Source organism: Mus caroli, chromosome 3 (genome assembly GCF_900094665.2).
Source record: "Mus caroli chromosome 3, CAROLI_EIJ_v1.1, whole genome shotgun sequence".
In the NCBI taxonomy this organism is placed as follows: Eukaryota; Metazoa; Chordata; class Mammalia; order Rodentia; family Muridae; genus Mus; species Mus caroli.
This window is the reverse complement of record NC_034572.1, coordinates 81890820-81908071: the sequence shown is the minus strand read 5'-3', so window position 1 is coordinate 81908071 and position 17252 is coordinate 81890820. Positions and strand designations below refer to the sequence as shown.

At 49.5% G+C, this 17252-nt stretch overlaps 2 protein-coding genes across 8 annotated transcripts in view; both read right to left on the bottom strand.

Annotated features, from left to right (window-relative positions):
- Scamp3 (secretory carrier membrane protein 3) overlaps positions 1–4227 on the bottom strand; it is a 6339-nt gene extending 2112 nt beyond the window's left edge. The window contains exons 1-6 of one of the 2 annotated variants that reach the window (XM_021157228.2): positions 3975–4227; positions 3567–3644; positions 2397–2528; positions 2168–2288; positions 1253–1381; positions 745–904 (exon numbers count right to left, since the gene is read on the bottom strand). In XM_021157228.2, coding sequence (XP_021012887.1) covers positions 745–904; positions 1253–1381; positions 2168–2288; positions 2397–2528; positions 3567–3644; positions 3975–4040 — 686 coding nt within the window. In that variant the 5' untranslated portion in view covers positions 4041–4227. The remainder of the gene's footprint in view (positions 1–744; positions 905–1252; positions 1382–2167; positions 2289–2396; positions 2529–3566; positions 3645–3974) is intronic. The other variant, XM_021157229.2, reaches the window with a different exon arrangement.
- Positions 4228–4691: 464 nt separating this feature from the next.
- Clk2 (CDC like kinase 2) lies at positions 4692–16802 on the bottom strand. Of its 6 annotated transcripts, none has more exons than XM_021157223.2 (13): positions 16497–16802; positions 14415–14584; positions 12762–12990; positions 11983–12067; positions 11569–11635; positions 11275–11391; positions 8116–8282; positions 7367–7461; positions 6543–6672; positions 6368–6450; positions 6148–6227; positions 5894–5984; positions 4692–5230 (listed from the first exon to the last, which is right to left on the bottom strand). In XM_021157223.2, the coding sequence occupies exons 2-13, from the start codon at positions 14582–14584 to the stop codon at positions 5045–5047; spliced, it is 1500 nt and encodes a 499-aa protein (XP_021012882.1). In that variant the 5' UTR covers positions 16497–16802; the 3' UTR covers positions 4692–5044. The 6 variants fall into 6 exon arrangements, with proteins under 6 accessions (XP_021012882.1, XP_021012884.1, XP_021012881.1 ...); XM_021157225.2 differs by having other exon boundaries at positions 12762–12987; XM_021157222.2 differs by having other exon boundaries at positions 11983–12070; positions 16497–16796.
- Positions 16803–17252: the final 450 nt, after the last annotated feature.

Here is a 17252-nt window from a genome sequence, read left to right as displayed (position 1 = left end):
TTCCTCCCATCACCTCTCACTGCATCTCACTGCAGCCCTTCCTCCCATCACCTCTCACTGCAGCCCTTCCTCCCATCACCTCTCACTGCATCTCAATGCAGCCCTTTCTCTCATCACTTCACCACAGCCCTTCCTCTCATCACCTCTCACTGCATCCCTTCCTCTCATCACCTCTCACTGCAGCCCTTCCTCCCATCACCTCTCACTGCATCTCAATGCAGCCCTTCCTCTCATCACCTCACTGCATGTCACTGCAGCCCTTCCTCCCATCACCTCTCACTGCAGCCCTTCCTCCTATCACCTCTCACTGCATCTCAATGCAGCCCTTCCTCCCATCACCTCTCACTGCATCTCACTGCAGCCCTTCCTCCCATCACCTCTCACTGCATCTCACTGCAGCCCTTCCTCCCATCACCTCACTGCAGCCCTTCCTCCTATCACCTCTCACTGCATCTCACTGCAGCCCTTCCTATCACCTTTCACTGCATCTTACTGCAGCCCTTCCTCCCATCACCTCTCACTGCATCTCAATGCAGCCCTTCTTATCACCTCACTGCAGCCCTTCCTCCCATCACCTCTCACTGCATCTCACTGCAGCCCTTCCTCTCATCACCTCTCACTGCAGCCCTTCCTCTCATCACCTCTCACTGCAGCCCTTCCTCTCATCACCTCTCACTGCAGCCCTTCCTCCCATCACCTCTCATTGTATCTCACTGCAGCCCTTCCATCACCCCTCTCACTTACCGGAAAGCCTTATACATTGGGCGGTACCAGCAGACAAAGGAGCAGGGAGTGAAAAGGAGCAGCCAGAGCATAGACAGCCCAAAGCCTGAGCCACTGCCGGTGTCCACACAGAACCTGGCCAGGCAGGCGAAGAAGTTCAGGAGAAGAGCCAGAGTGCTGCCTGAGGGGCAGAGAGGAACAGGGCATAGTGAAGGGACCCTCTGGACTGCAGTGAAGCCTGTCACATATACCTGCCCAATGGCCCTCATCAAATGTGGCAGCAGAGAGAGAAGATCAACCCCACAGATGAGGCTTGGGCTCCTTGCAAAAACTTTGAAAGAATTCAGAATACATTTATGCATGGTGACAGAGGGAAGGGGCAGGCTAAGAATATACATACAATAAGAAAGAACAGCCTACAGATTCTTGAATAGATGCTAATAAATGTCTTGCTCTCAGAGTTGTGTTCTGGGGCATTTAATAGATTAATCTGTAATGTCTGTCTCCCAAAAAGTTTTCCTACACTTACACATCCAGAGGTAGTACATGGTGGACACTGTCTTCTGAAATTCTTGGGGTATCTCCATAGAGATGTCTTGGAAAAAGCAAGGCTTTACAGGGCAAAAAGACGGTAGGGGAGGCCAGTTATTCTGTCGAGCTGTAAGGCACAAAACCAGGAAGACATCAAATATCAATGCAAGTCAATCAGAGCCACACTCACCTCTTCCTCCACTCCTGTCTTCTCAATCAAATAAAAAGAGGCAAATAGTGGATAGCGGCAGGCATGGGATGCATGCCTGCAGTCCCACACTGTGGAGGCTGAGGCAGGAGGACAGAGAGGCCCAGCCCAGTCTGGTCTACACGAGACTCTTTGAAGACAAAACAAACAACAAAGAAGTAACAGTAAGCAAATAGTTACTACTCGAAATATCAGAGGCTCCCAAGAACCTTGCCCAGGTTGATTTTATTCAGCCCTCACAATTCCTCACTTTGTAAATTGAGAAGAACATTCTAGAAAATAGGAAGCTGAAGTGTTCACTCTAAAGTTCCAACGGTTGGGGTGCGTATCAGTGGGTTGGGGCTGAGACACCCCAAGGGTGTATACCGCCCAAAGGGCTACAGAGAAGGCTCAGTGATCAGAAACACTTGCTGCTCTTGCAGAGGCCCAGAATTGCCTGCCAGGACCCACATGTGGGCTTACAACATCTGTGGCCCTCTTCTGGTCTCCAATGGACACGACATACATATGGTGTGCTGATACACGTGCAGGCAAAACACTCATACGCATAAGATAAAAATATTATAAAGAAACCTCTTAAAAACAACCCATTCTGTTGTGAGCCCATGGCTAAGAAGTGTCAACTATAACTAAACTCGAATTTAACAGTGTGACTGACAACCCCATGCTCCTTCCAATCTGTCACCCTCACCAGGCCTCACTTACTGCCTGCACCACCCAGGGCGACATGCTGCAGTTCTCGCTCCCGGCGGTCCAACTCCTCTGCCTTGCGGTTGAGTTCCTCCTGCTTCTTCAGCAGCTCAGCAGTGGCTGCTGCAGCTGAGGCCTACCCAGCATGAGAGAGGCAGCATGAGAGAGGCAGGCGTGAGAGAGGCAGGCGTGAACTTGAGGCCCAGCCCTGACTCTTCTCCCACCACCCACACACACTCTTTACCTGGGTGCTGTAGGAGCCGTAGTTCCTGGGCTCTGTGGGGCTGAGCTTTTTTGAGGACTGTACAGAGGGAGCTGAGGGTGGCGGTAGAGGTGCTGGGGCTGGGGCAGGAGGCTCGTAGGCTGGTGGGGGCTGCTGGAGACAAGCCTTAGACATCACCTAGTCCCTGTAACTTAGTCATCTAGTCTGTGTGCAAGCATTACCCAAGTCAGCAGCATATCCCTACAAGTTGGGAACCTCGTTAGGTTTTTTTTGGTTTTGTTTTTGAGAAGACAGGCACGTGGGTTGATCTCAATCTTACAATCCTCCTGCTTCAGGCTAAGCCCTGGGATTGACAGCTCTGTGCCACTTCCTAAACTACTTGTGTGAATGTAAGTTGGGCAACTCCATCAGAGCTGCAGCAGTCCTGCACAGCCTCTTACATCCAATGCCATCAGCAATTATCCACATCTAACTTTTCTAATTTTTTAAAATTACATTTACCTATTGTGTGTGAGAGTTCATGTGTGTGTGTACACTCTCTCATGGTATGCACATGGATGTCACATGACAACTTATAGGAATGTGTTCTCGCCTTCATCACCTTCTTGGGGGACTGGCTGAAGTCAGGTTTTAGTCTAGGCTGCAAACTGAGCCTTTACCCATTAATCCAACTAACTCTTTGTTTTTTGAGACAGGGTCTCACATGCCATCCTGATCTCCAACTTGCTACTAGCTAAGGGTGACTTCTTATACACCTGCCCCTACCTCTCAAATGCTAGGATTATATACCCGGGCCACCATACTGGGTTCATGTAGTGCTGAGGGCTAGGGTAGTACACTTGGTAGGCAAGCACTCGACCAACTGAGCTACATCCCCACAGCTCCCCCCTACCCTTACTTTCTTTTACTGCCCTCCTCATTTGCCCTCTGATCGCAGGGGTTTCTCAACTATGACTCGCCCCAACCTTGATGCTCTTCAAACAAGTCTTCCCTGGACTGACTTCTATAACTCAAAACTAGATGACCCTTTTGTCCGAGATTAGGTTTGGCTTGGGCTCCTTTGTCTCTCGGGAAGCTAAAAGCACATCACTTCATCATTTGGTTGCACTAACAAAGTCCCCAGTATGCTCAGACCAAGCTCATGGTACACTCGGCTTTCCCTGCTCTTCTGTGCTCCCTCTAATTGCTCACCTCTCGGTTCTCAAAGGGGTTGTAGACGTCCAGCGTGGCATACTGCTGGCTGGGTCGGTGCTGGATCACAGCTGGGTCCTGAGAGCAGAGACGGGGCTCAGCGGGCAATCGGTGTCAAAGGAATTCCTAGGAACTTCCCGAAACTGCTCGTGGTTCCAAGTACTGAGCCTTTGGTGCCACGCCGTTGTTCCCAACATTTGCCTTCAAGTCTATCACTCTACATAGCTAGAACCCGCTCATTAAAGGGGCAGAGCCCGCAACCCTTTAGCTCCCCATGTTCACTGGTCTCTAGCTACCGCCACCTTCACGTAGCGACACTTCTACCCTGGGTCGTCACAAATGGGAATAGCATTCCGACCCCACAGAACTGGGAATAGCAGACTGGCCAAAGAAGGCCGGCAAAATCACCTGAAAGGGATTGTCAAGCTCTCCGGAGTCGGGGAATGGATTCCCGGTGTCTCTGCTCTGAGCCATGTTTGCAAGTGAACCCGGCCGCCCCTGCCCTCCACGCCCCTGCCGCGGCAGTACGGCGGTGGCGGCCCAAAGAACTCCCTCCGGTGTGCTTGGTCCACTCTCTTCCCTGTGCTCCAATTGGTTGAAGCAACCGGAAGAGTCGCGAAGATTCCCGCAGTAGCAGTAGACTGCGCCTGCGCCTCAGTTGGGGGGAACGACGACCCAAAAGCGGGAAGTACCGCACGTGATATCCCTAAGCCAGTCTCCGCAGCCTAGAGTCACACTTCCTCCACGTGACTTCCTAGCAGGCAAGAACTACATATCCCAGGTAGCCTCATGTTAAGCAGCTCAGAAGGTATCTTTGCGCACAGGTCAGTGGCGGGAGGCTCAGTTTTCTTCACGGGTTTCTGGATCTATTGGAGGGCGTAACTTCAAGGCTACTGTCACTATCCATTTATTTACAGGGCCAAAGCTATTTCCTGACATTCACTACTCTAGATCACACAAGTTCTACCTGATTGCATCTATTTTAATTTTTACTACCTCAGAATACAAAGTGCATATAAGTGACTCTAAGTTGGCAGGACAAAGAGGCCTTTATACCCAAATTCAGATGGTTACCAATCATTTCACCCCTTCACCCCAGTACCCTCGAACCTCAAATTCCAGGGATTGGGGGGGGGTCAGATGAAGCATGTCATTTTATTTCACAAAGACTGTACAAAATCCCTTATAAAACATGGGGTAGACACCACCTGGTTACGTCATTCTGCCCCCCATCTGCCTCCACATGAGGGGCAGATGAGGTTGGGAGAGGGTAAATACTAGTATATACATGTCAGGGGTTGAATCGATAGGTACAAGTTCTGTCATATTTACACTATTCCACATATTCACAGGTACAAAGGAGCCAGGGGCTGGAGAGAGGGCGAGTTCTGGCTCTGTTCTTTTGTATAAAAAAGCACCAGTGTCCTGGATTGGACACCCACTGCTACACAAGGAGCAGGGGGCCCAAAGCCTGATTGTCACCGACTGATATCCCGACTGGAGTCCCACAACTTGGTGTTGGGTGGCTCAGTCCGAAGGCAGGCGAAGAAAGGATGCTGAAGGGCTTCACCTAAGGTCAGCCGCTTAGCAGGCTCATACTCTAGCATATTTTCAATCAGATCGAAGAGCTGGTGGTGGTCCTCTGCCTCTGAGGTCAGATACCGCTGGTGGAGGGCAGGAAGAGGGTAAGGCAATGCCTTACAAACTTCATTCTTTCTTTCCTTTTCAAGACAGGGTCTCACTGTGCAGTCGAGGCTGTTCTGGAGCTACGCACTGCAGCTGACTTGGAACACCTGCCTCAGCCTCACAAGAGCCTCTCGAGTGCTGGGATTGCAGGCCTGTGTCACCTACAACTCCCTGCTTCCTCTAAAGCCCTACTTTTGCTCTTTATAAAGAGAACCAAAGCTCAGTTTGCATGGAATTTGAAAGCTACCTTATCACATTATGTGGTCATAATATTTCTGATATTACAGCTCAACCTACCTTCCCACTAGCACAATTAATCCTTCATATTCGAAGTTTTACTTGTATATACTTGTCAACCTCATGAATCTTCCTTAGCTCCACATTAAAGTGTAAAGTGTAAGCTTTTCAAAGGTAGTTTATTCTTTTCTGTCTGACCTTAAGAATCCAGACAACTCTGGTTGTCTACAGAGGAGGTTATCTGTGAACCCTCGCTCTCCTCTGTCCACTGTTGACCATCTTCTGTCAATGTCCTCCCCCTCCTGCACTAACCTCCACTTATAAAATGCACTCCAGGGACCAACCACCCTAAGAAAGAAGCAACCTTTAGATGGTGGACAGTACTTCTCCCTGGCCAGGCTCACCCGCAGAGGTTTGCAGTTCTCACGAACGTAGCGCCCGGCTGAGGTGTTCTCATCCCAATCCAGGCGACCTCGATAAAAATATTTCTGTTTTCTGGAGGAGAAGGGGAGGTTTGTGCATTTCTATAAAATCCTTTCCCTTGTTTACCCAAGTAAGTGGGGGCTAAGGAGATGTCAATGAGAACAAGAAAATGATGCCTAACAGACAAATAATTCCATGAGGAGAGAAGCTCTAGTGCCTCCCGCGTAAGGGTCACCTTGTTTTTCTGATCATCCGAGAAGGGACAGGACCCAGGATCCTTTCCATCATGGCTAGATGCTCTCTGTTGTCATGGGTCTGGGAAACAAAGAGAGCAGAGCATAGGACGCAGCAAGGAGCGCTGGGGACTAGTTGCCATATGGGCAATATAGAGGACTGAGCAGGAATGTCCTCCGCAGACCAAGAAACCCAGCAGCCCGGGATCATCCACCATTTACCTGGAAGAGGGTGAAGCCAACGTAGTACTCAAAGATGATGCAGCCTATGCTCCATACATCGCATGGCTGTGACCAGCCCAACTCTGTAGTAAGGAGGAAAGAGGACTAAGATGCCTAGGATATGGCCCCCCAACCCCCCACATCCCACACCCTGGGCAGCCCTGAGCTCCCTTACCCAGGATGACCTCGGGGGCTCGGTAATGGCGAGTGGAGACAATGGTGCTATGGTGTTCATGGTCAAAGGTGGCACTGCCGAAGTCCACCACCCGCACGGCTGTGCTCTTCACACTGCGCTCATCTCGCTTCTAGGAGCAAAGCAGATGGGATGACTCTCCATCACACTGGGGCTCAGACACAGATGGGAGTGACTCTCCATCACACTGGGGCTCAGATACTAAGTTACTTCAGAGTCTGAAAAGGGTAGCCTGTTCCCTTATACCCAGAAAAACTAGGCTCCTAGTATTTTGTTGTTTAAAGCAGGATCTCCTTATGTATCCCAGGCAGGCTTTGAACCTGCAGCAATCCTACCTCAGAGCCTCCCAAGTGCTGGGATACAGGCATATGCCACCACACCTAGCTCTCACAGTAGCGTTGTAAGAGCAGGAAAGGAAGAAGACTAAGAAATGGTATGGAATAATGTGGAAGTCTCAAAAGTACCAGACCACTAGAGCCAAGTGTCTGGTGTGCTATCTGAAAATATGTCCTGTGTAGCAAAGGGTGAAGAAGACCTTTAGTGCTGATACCTCCAGCAGTCAAGCAATCAGTTTTCCTGCCACACAGAAATGCACATCTCAGAAAGGGAAGGTGGACACTTTCCAAACTGTCTTTCAATTTCAGTCTTCTTAAATGGTTCCCTTCTGACTTATCACTGTGGTATACTGCTTTTACCCAGCTGGAGCCAGACAGGAGGAAATTAGTAAAAGGGAAACACAAGAACCAAAAGCCAAGTGGTCCAGTGGTCTGCTCCTCTGGACAGAGGGCAGCTCCTGTCCATCTTACCTTCTCTAGGTTGTAGGTGAGTTCGTAGTCTGAATTCACAAACAGAATATTTTCAGGTTTGAGGTCCGTATGTGTCAACTTGTTATCATGGAGGACTGCAGGGGAGAAGGCTAGATCAGGCTTGATCCAGGTGGCTAGAACTAACTGCCAGCAACTGACCCCGTACTGAATACTAAAGACAAAGCTGGTGAGGAGGCAGGCCCAGACTACACTGGGGCTACTTTCTGCACTCCAACCAAATAAAATGGCTGGCCTAAGCGCTGCCCTTAGTAATATAAAGTGCACACAGAGTCCATCTGATAGACAAGCAGCAGTATACGTAAGTGGGAGCTTTTGTTTGGTCTTACGGTTGATCTCTGTGACTGCCTAACGATGCAGAGAAACAACTACTCTAGATTCTGAAGCTGGTGCCTCAGCTGAATGACCCAGGGTTCTTGCATCTGCTTTATAAAGAGCACCTCATTAGACAAACCTAAGACTCTAGCAAGAGCACCTCTGTGCTTGTTGTACAGTACTTTTCCTAAAAAAGGGATGAGGAAAAGACACTAAGTGCTGTGGGTTTGCAGTAAGAACAACTGGTGATGGTAAAGATGTCAGACAAGGCGGTAAGCGGAGGAGGGGCTGCCGTGACAGCAGCAGGTGTGAGAGTGGGCTGACTGCTTAGGGGCTTGCCTAGCTCACAAGTGTGCACAAGAGGCCTGATGGAGGAAAGGGCTGCCCCAGACTTCACCTCAGCCCACCCCACTCACACTTGACGGCCTGGCAGAGCTGGAAGGCCATGTGGCGCACTTGGTGGATGGGGTAGGGCAGGTAGTTGTTGTCTTTGAGGAAATCGAAGGTGCTAAGGCCCAGAAGCTCAAAGGAGATACACATGTGGCCATGGTAGTCAAACCAGTCAAACATCTGGACACAGAGGCTGGGGAGAGACAGGGGAAGTTGGATGTCTAATAAGTTCCCAAAGCCCAGCACCCCACCAAAACGAAAGACTGCATGGTTGTTGATTCCACAGTCGTATAAAAACATGCTAGCTAATGTCCCTGATAAGGACTAGGAATGTAGTTAAGTTGGCAGAGTGCCTACTTAGCATGCAGAAGGCCCAAGTTCAATCTGCAGCATTCCATATAACAATTATGATGGCATGAATCTGTAATCTCAGCATTCGGGAGGTGGAGGCAGGAGAATCATAAACTCAAGATTATCCTCGACTACATAGAAAGCTTGAAGACGTTTGCCTGGGCTACATGATACCCTGTCACTTAAAAAAAACAACCAACCAACCAAACAAACAAAAACAATTAAAATCATCAACAAAATTCAGGTCATCTAGAGAATGGCCAAAAGGAAGGACCAAAAAGTACTACCTGCTAAATTCTCCCAAACATATTTTTGTACTATTCTGAATAGTTCAAATATTATTCACTGTAATAGGGGGTTGTAACTCAGGAATACAGCACTTTCCTGTTATGTAAGAGGCCATTTCAAATCTCAGCCCTCAAAACAAGGAAAACAAAATCTATTTGTCAAGCAGGGGGTAGGAGGTGTACTTCTGCAATCAGAGCACACAGGAGTCTAGAGCCAGGGGGGGACCACAATGAATTTGAGGCCAACTTAGGTTATGTAGTATGATCCTATCTCAAATAAAAAAATTTTAAAAATGAAACAACAGAACAAAACAACTATTTGCTCAAGACCTATTAGCATGAAATTCCAAACAATATGGGTTCTCAGTTACCAAAGTCACCTTTTTTTGTTGTCTGGGTCTCACTCAAGCACAGTCTGACCTGGAACTTTCTATGTCCTGGTCACATCCTGGTCTCAAATTCATGAGCAACTATATCCCATCCCCATCCCCTGAAATTTAGTATCAGCCACTGTGTTGGCGAAGTTTATAGTGTATGTTAAATATTATTTGGGCTGGGGATATGGCTTCAAGTATTTGCCTAGCATGTACAGAAGTTTAATACCTGATACAAATAAAACTAGGTACACTTTGGGATGGAGAGATGGTTAAGTGGTTAAGAATACTGACTGCTGGGCTGGTGAGATGGCTCAGTGGGTAAGAGCACCCAACCGCTCTTCCGAAGGTCCAGAGTTCAAATCCCAGCAACCACATGGTGGCTCACAACCATCCGTAACGAGATCTGNNNCCCTCTTCTGGAGTGTCTGAAGACAGCTACAGTGTACTTACATATAATAAATAAATAAATCTTAAAAAAAAAAAAAAAAGAATACTGACTGCTCTTCCAAAGGTCCTGAGTTCAAACCGCAGCAACCACATGGTGGCTCAACACCATCCATCACGAGATTTGAGTCCCTCTTCTGGAGTGTCTGAAGACAGCTACAGTGTACTTACATATAATAAATAAATAAATCTTTAAAACAAACAAACCAACCAACCAACCCTAGGTACACTTCTATAATGGTAGGTAGAGACAACAGGATCAAGAGTTCAAGGTTATCCTTGCCGTTGGCTATAAGAATGAGCAGAAGCTAGCCTGGGCTAAATGAGGTACTGCCTCAAAACAAACAAACCAATCAACCATCACTGTAACAATCTTATTTAATTTTAGCCAATGAGTAGCATGCCAACAAAATTGTTACTGTATAAATACCCACAGATTCAGCACAATTCTAGAGCCTGTTCCTCTTCTTCTTCAGTTAGAATCAAGTCCTGTTGCACTTCAGGACAGTGTTCTACTACTAGCAGTCCCCATGTCTTCTTTCAAGGATTCTATTTTAACGATGTGAGCTAGTTACTGCATGACTGCGGATTTCTGAAGAGGCTACAGGTGCTGGGTCCCAGAGCTATTTTGTGTAATTTCCAGACAGGGCTTCGCTGCATAGCCCTGGCTGTCCTAGAACTCACTCTGCAGACCAAGATGGCCTCAAACTCAGAGATCTGCCTACACATGGCTCTGAGTGTTGAGATTAAAGGCATGCACAACTAGTGCCTGGCTCCCATAGAGCTATTTTAAATTTCTGTGTGGGTGCTGGGAACTGAACTCAAGTCTTTTTTTTTGGGGGGGGGGGGGAAAGGGTTTGAGACAGGGTTTCTCTGTGTAGCCCTGGCTGTCCTGGAACTCACTTTGTAAACCAGGCTGGCCTCAAACTCAGAAATCTGTCTGCCTCTGCCTCCCAAGTGCAGGGATCAAAGGCGTGCGCCATGACCGCCCGGCTTATCCCATCACTCTTAGGATGAGCCATCTCTCCCCTCATGTCAAATTTCTGCTTCAAGTTCCAGAACAGACTGTGTTTCTGTGTATTTTACTGGGGTTAAATTTAGGACCCTGTGAGATAGTTGGCTGGTACTCCATCCCTGGGTTACAATCTCTAGCTCCATTTCCATTTATGAGAAAAGATCTTTCTTACTAAAATTGCCCAGGCTGTCTTAAGCTTCCATCTGTCTTTCCTCCTCTCCCAAGTGGCTGGGATTACAGGCCTGCATCACCTACAGTGATGCCCACCAATGCCAGGCCCATTCATTCCCTGACTGCAGGTGTTGTAACACAAGCTGATGGATTAGAGACTATATCCTGATGCTCTGCCACAAGCACAGGATCAAGTTTAATGGGTGTGGCACATGCCTATACTCTCAGCTCTCAGTACGCAGAGGCAGAAGGGTCTCTGTGAACTTGAGGAATGCCTGTTCTACAAGCAGGTTCTGGCCAGCAAGAGCTACACAGAGAAAAACATGCCAAGAGAAAGAAAGAAACAGAGAGAGAGAGAGAGAGAGAGAGAGAGAGAGAGGGAGAGGGAGGGAGGGAGGGAGGGAGGGAGGGAGGGAGGAAGGAAGGAAGGAAGGACGGACGGACGGACTGGATGTATCCCCTGCCCGCCTAGTCCCAGCCTGGAGCCTTCCTTCTCGACAGAGCCCCTCGGCCTCCTCACATGTTCCTTTGGTTGCTTACTTCTTGTTGTCAGGATCTTTCTCATTGATTTTCTCCAGCACGTTGATTTCTAGTCGGGCTGCTTCCTTGTACTTCTCCACATTCTTAATGATCTTCAGGGCAACTCGTGCTCCACCCCTGTAAGGTAATAGGGGAGGCTTTTGTTGGGTTCAAGAACATCTCAGATTGAATGATCAGTGAGTGATTAATGGATCAGACTAAGAACTTCTGCCTGTCTAATCTCTAAACATATCCGATGCCCTGACAATCGTCTCTGCCTAACAGATGTGGAGTAAGCGGCAGGACATTAGTTACCTGCGATGGTCCACACACTGCACAACTCGGCCGAAGGTCCCTTCTCCTAAGGTGCTTACAATTTCATCTGAAACGAAAGAAAGCAGGGTCGGGGAAAGGGAGGGAGAAAAGGGGGGAATGAGGTGAACTGGAAGAAAATAGGGCACAGCAACCTGGGGTGAGGAGATGAAGGAAGGGGAACAGATATAGATGGCTGCAGGGGAAGAAACCCCTGTGTGATTCCCACCACCTTTAACCCAGGGGCCATGAGATCTGGGAGTGGACAACAGGTCAGTTCTCAACAGCAACTCAAACCACCCAGATGAGCAACACCACTGAGAAAGGCACAAGAGGCTGTGACCTGGGTTGGCATGGGACATTAGGATGGCTATGGGACCATTACAGGCTATAGGATTGTTACGATTTGGCTTGTACATCGCTCTTGTAGCCAGTCCCCGACGTGGTAGATGAGGTGGCCCTCAGCGTCGTCCTCTACACTCTTGGCTCTCCGGCTGCTGTGCTGCTGTCGGGGGGTGGGGGGGGTCGGAGCAAGCCAGGTGTCGGATCGGGGGCCGGAGGGAGACGGGGTGGGTGGTGTAGGGGTCACCGGTCACAGGCGCCCAGCCAGGGGGGACAGACGATGATGGGGGACAGTGGAAGGGAACACGTCAGATGTGCTAAGGCGGATCGGTGTGAGAAGAGAGAAGCGGCGCATAATCCCAAGTCCCCAAACCCAAATCAGAGCAGGGAGAGGCACGGGCAGAGCAGGAAAGTGATGATGTTGCCAGTGTTACCCACAGTCCCATGCTCTATGAAGCACATTTCTAGGCAGACGCAGTTTCCCCTTGCCCCCCAACCCAAAATTGCCCACTCAGGGGCCACAGACTCCAGGGCTTGGGAGACACAGGTCTTTCAAAACCAAGATCTTCATAAAAAAACCAGAGGCCCTAGGGGCAAAGCAGCTGCTCCCAACACAAGCCCAGCATATCCAACATATCACCGAGGGCATAGAGGATGTATGACCCTCCTACTGCCAAAGTAGGTCTGGGAACCCTCGAGAGTCAGAGAGCTCCCAAGAGGGTAGGCATACTTAGTGCCCACTCCAATAGTCATGCTCCAAAGCATGACTGAGAACAAGGGGACATTTTACTCATCAGGGTCCCTGAGGGACTGAAGAAGAATGGGGAGAGTAAAAGGCCTGGGCTGGCACTCACTGAAGATGAGCGGCTGAATGTCCGGCTACGTCTTCTCCGCCTTCTGTGTTTCCTTCGGCTGCTGCGCTGGCTTCGGTAACTGCTGTTCTCTCGATGGTATTCATAGGAATGCCGAAAGTCTGTGTCATAGTAGGCCTCTCCTCTGTCCCGGCTGTAGTCATTGCGCCTGTAGCTGCCACAGTATCGACGATCGTACAGCCGCCGATCGGATGAATGATCATCATAGCTGCTGTTGGATTAACAAATACCCACTAGCAATGTCAGTCCAGGCCACATTCACCGCCACAGCAGGCAATAGGGTCCTTTCTTAGGAAGAGCCCAGTGGTGCTTCCACACACCTACTGTCACTAAGACCTCCTCAAAGGCCCCTGCAGAAGTCCTCGGGGGCCCATCTCCTCCTCTCCAATGATCCAAGGGAACAAAGAACCAGGCTGCTCTCTACTGTTTCCAAATGAAATCCAGCCCTGCTCTAATCCAGTCCATTCCTCTCCATATCACTGAATTATTGAAACACTGCAGACCTAGCTTTCCTGTTAGCACATGAGTTCTTTTTAGCTGTTAGTCCACGGCATGCGCGCTTCCTGTCACCCAAAGACATTTCCGCCTGATTTTTTCTTTTCTTTTCTTTTTTTTTTTTTTTTTTTTTTTTTTTTACAGGTTTCTCCGTGTAGCCCTGGCTGTCCTGGAACTCACTCTGTAGACCAGGCTGGCCTCGAACTCAGAAACCCGCCTGCCTCTGCCTCCCACTGCTGGGCTTAAAGGCGTGCACCCCCACCGCCTGGTGCCGCCTGATATTCACTAGTCCCACTAGTCAAGTTTCGGTATCCCTTTCTTTAATCAGACACGGCAGTGCACGCTTTTAATCCCAGGACTCTAGGAGAGGTGGCAGATGTTATCTCTGATTTCAAGACCACCCTAGTCTAAACAGAAAGTTCTAGGCCAGCCAGGGCTACACAGTAACACCTTGTCTAAAGAACAAAAGGAAAATGGCTAGAGATAGCCCACTGGTTAAGAGCACTGATCGCTCTTTCAGTGAACCTGAGTTCCATTTCCATGACCCACACAGCAGCTCACAGCTGCCTGTAACTCCAGTTCCAGGACTCCCATACTCTCTTCTAATGGACAAAGGCACCAGGAATGCATATAATGCAAGGTATACATGTGGGTAAAACACCTATACACATAAAAAATTTTTAAAAAGTTGTTTTCCCTGAACTACATATATCTAGAACCATTCCAACAATGCCTGGTGGGTGCAGCTTTAATCCCTAAGTACTTCCTCTAGAAAGCTCCTTTCAAAAAACATATTTTCCCCCATTTGAGAGTCTCATTATGTAGACCAGGCTGACCTCAAACTCAGTATGAAGCCCAAAGTAGCCTTGAGCTCATAATCCCCCTCCCCTCCCATCCCATGTGCCCACCACCAACCTGCCCCATCCCAGGTGCCCACCACCAACCCCCCCTCCCCTCCCATCCCAGGTGCCCACCACCAACACCCCCCGCCCTTTCTTTGCAATGGCAGGAAGTGAACCCCAAACCAAATCCGTGTCAGGCACATTCGTCCATACCTAGGCCCTTGGCCTTCAACCAGCTGCTGAGCCCACTGGCCTCATCATGTAACGTAACCAGTGACCTGCAATCAGTCTCTCTTACCTTCGGGACCGAACGTGGTAGCTGTCCTCCCTCCGCCGCCGCCTTGTCCGGTCACTGCTACTTGACCAGGAGCGACTTCTTCTTCGCTTATGCTTTCGGCTCCGATAGTGTTCATGGTAACTCCCCCGGCTACCTCGCTCTGAGGAATGGTACCTTCGGGGATGGGGCATCTAGAGAGGAAGGAAAGGCAGAATGGTAGGAACACTGAGTTTTCATAACCGTTCTCGTGGAATGCCTCTGACGCAGAGCTGCTTTCTGTCCCTACGTCCTTCAGCACACAAACGCCTCGCTTCCTTTCCTGGTAATAATCTTCCCTTTATGGACTATACAGCCACCTACAAATTTTGGCTGAGAACTCAAGAAAGTCAAATTCAGTTGCTCTACCTCAAACAAGGCTCCATGAAGACCTTCTGGTCTGAGCCACAGTTCACGACAGGTGACAAGTGTGTGGCTGATAAATACTGCCACAGTTCATCTCTGCTGCCATCTAACATGCGCAGCTGTGCCATCCTGAGTGCTTCACAAGCAAACAAAATAAAGCTTTAGTTTACATGGTTGTTTTAGTTAACAGCTCATCTTCTCTCCCCATCTAGACTAGGAGTGTCACAAGGGCAGTAATTTAGCTTCCCAGGATTTTACAGATAACTGGTAGCAAACACTAACAAGTTCTAGAGATCAGGATGTGGTCCCACAAATGTCTCTCACATGCCTGGCCAAATTTTTCACAAAGTTGTAAAACAGCACAAGGGAAGTGTGTCCATCCCAGCACCACTGGATTTATTAAGCAGGAAATAACTACACTGTTCCTTTTCTTTTGGGTTTGAGACAGGGTTTCTCTATGTCGCCCTGGCTGTTTTGAAATTGATTTTGTAGACTAGGCTGGCCTGGAACTCACAGAGATCCACCTGCCTATGCCTTCCAAACACTGAGATTCAAAGGGTGTTACGCTGCCCCAGCCCTTTTCTTTCTCTCTTTCTTTTATTGAGACAAGGTTCTATTATGTAACCCTGGCTGGGCTAGACTTGCTAAGCATATCTGGCAGAATTTGAACTCAGAGATCTTGTTAGCGTCTGCCTCCTGAGTGCTGGTATGAACGACTTGCAAAACCACACTTGATATATCCTAAGCTGGTGTCGATTTTGATATGTAGCCTAGGATGGCCATGAATATTTTCTGATCCTAATTCGGTTCCAAGTGCAGAAATTACAGATGGCTGGGGCTTACAAAGGCTGGAGATCAACCCAGGGCTTCATGCAAGTGACCCTCACCATATCAACTGAACTATATCCCTAGCCTACTAAGTACTTCTTAATTAATATCAGTAATAATTGGCCGGCAGCTGGGCCTCCATTAAATGAAACTGGTCTAATTAGGGTTCATGAGTCCTGTTTTGGTCAAAGGGGGAAATCAGAGCAAAATCACTGTCATATCCAGCAATACGACGAGCCTCGGGGGCAGTCTTGGCCCAGGACATGAGGTCTGTAGGTTTGACTCCAACATCTGGTCACCATTCTCGGCCGCTTCCTCACAACCTTCTTAAATTAAGGAAAGTGAACCTATGATACACTGACCTAAAGTGGCTGACAGGAAACCAAGAAGATGCAAGCACGAGGCTTTCCCCAGGAAACCCTATCTTGATTAACTTAACATAAATGCCATCTCACTTTGGACACCAACCAACAAAGCCACTGCATTCTTTCCTAGAAAAGCATATCTAGTCTAACTTTCTCAACTTCTAAACCCTGTTTCTTCCTTGCTTACTCAGAGAAGCTAAAATAATTCCCTAGTCTCAAACTCTTCCTCTACACTGCCATCTTAACACTTTTCGGTTCGTATTAAACCCTTGGTCCAACTTTTGCACGGCTGGGACCGCTCCGGTCTCTACCTCATCACTTCTACGGCTCTTCCAAGTTTACTATAGGTCTTGCTGCTACACCGAAGCACGTCGACCTCCCTCCCTCTCATCTCGCTACTCTGCTGCTTCGAAAGCCCGACACTCCTAATTTCTCCACATCCCGTTGCCGTCCGTCTGGCGGTAGCCATCTTTCCGCGGCCCCAAGGTCCGCCAGCCCGCGCGCTCACCGTTCTGGCGGCGAGGCCCGTGCGCTTGTCCCACAGGAAGTCCGTGATGGCGGCGGCACTGCGGCCGGAGTCCCGGCACCCCCGCGGCGACGAAGTGCGGTTCCACCCCCCAACCCGGGGCCCTGGGACCTCCCGCCCCGTTCCCGGGCTCTGCTCCAGTCCCGCCCGCCCGGGCTCCGTCCCCGCCCCCAGGATCCGCTCGGCGCCTCTCGCACCGCCCCCGCCCGGGGCCCGATCCCAGCTCGGTCTCCGGCTCTGGCCTCTCCGCTCCGCCGCCGCCGCCGCCGTGAGCGAGCACGCACGCACAGACGCACGCACGTCCTGCGTCACTTCCCAGCCTCTGATGGGCTCCGCCCCCCGACACCCGGCCCTTCGGGCCAGTGAGCCGCTTCCCCTGCGCCTTCCAGAGTCAGAGAAGCGCTGGGTGCGCCTCTTGGTTCGGGTCCCGAGGCGCTCGGAGCTTGTCACGTGTTTGTTGAGTCTTAGGTCTTTTTATCCTTTCCCATGACACCTTCCTTGCTCTTCACCAGAAGACAATTTGTGGCTTATTTAATATTGGCTGTTTTAAAGGATTGTTAGTTATTTACATTGTATCGCTGTTGAGCAAACCACTCCAGTGAGGCTTTGTGAAGTCTGGTTCTTCAAGCAAAACTTGAAAATATATACCCGCCTGCTTCCAAACGCCAGCAAAGAAAGGCTCCCTCTTTGTTCTGCACAAAAGTATTTCATGTTTGGGGCAGGTGCACAGACATAGAG

Coding starts and splice junctions, on each gene's coding strand:
- Clk2 (XM_021157222.2), bottom strand. CDS start 14,584: ATGCCCCATCCCCGAAGGTACCATTCCTCAGAGCGAGGTAGCCGGGGG. Junction 12,991..14,414: donor TACCACGTTCGGTCCCGAAG/GTAAGAGAGACT, acceptor TTAATCCAACAG/CAGCTATGATGATCATTCAT. Junction 12,071..12,761: donor CATTCAGCCGCTCATCTTCA/GTGAGTGCCAGC, acceptor ACCCCCCGACAG/CAGCACAGCAGCCGGAGAGC.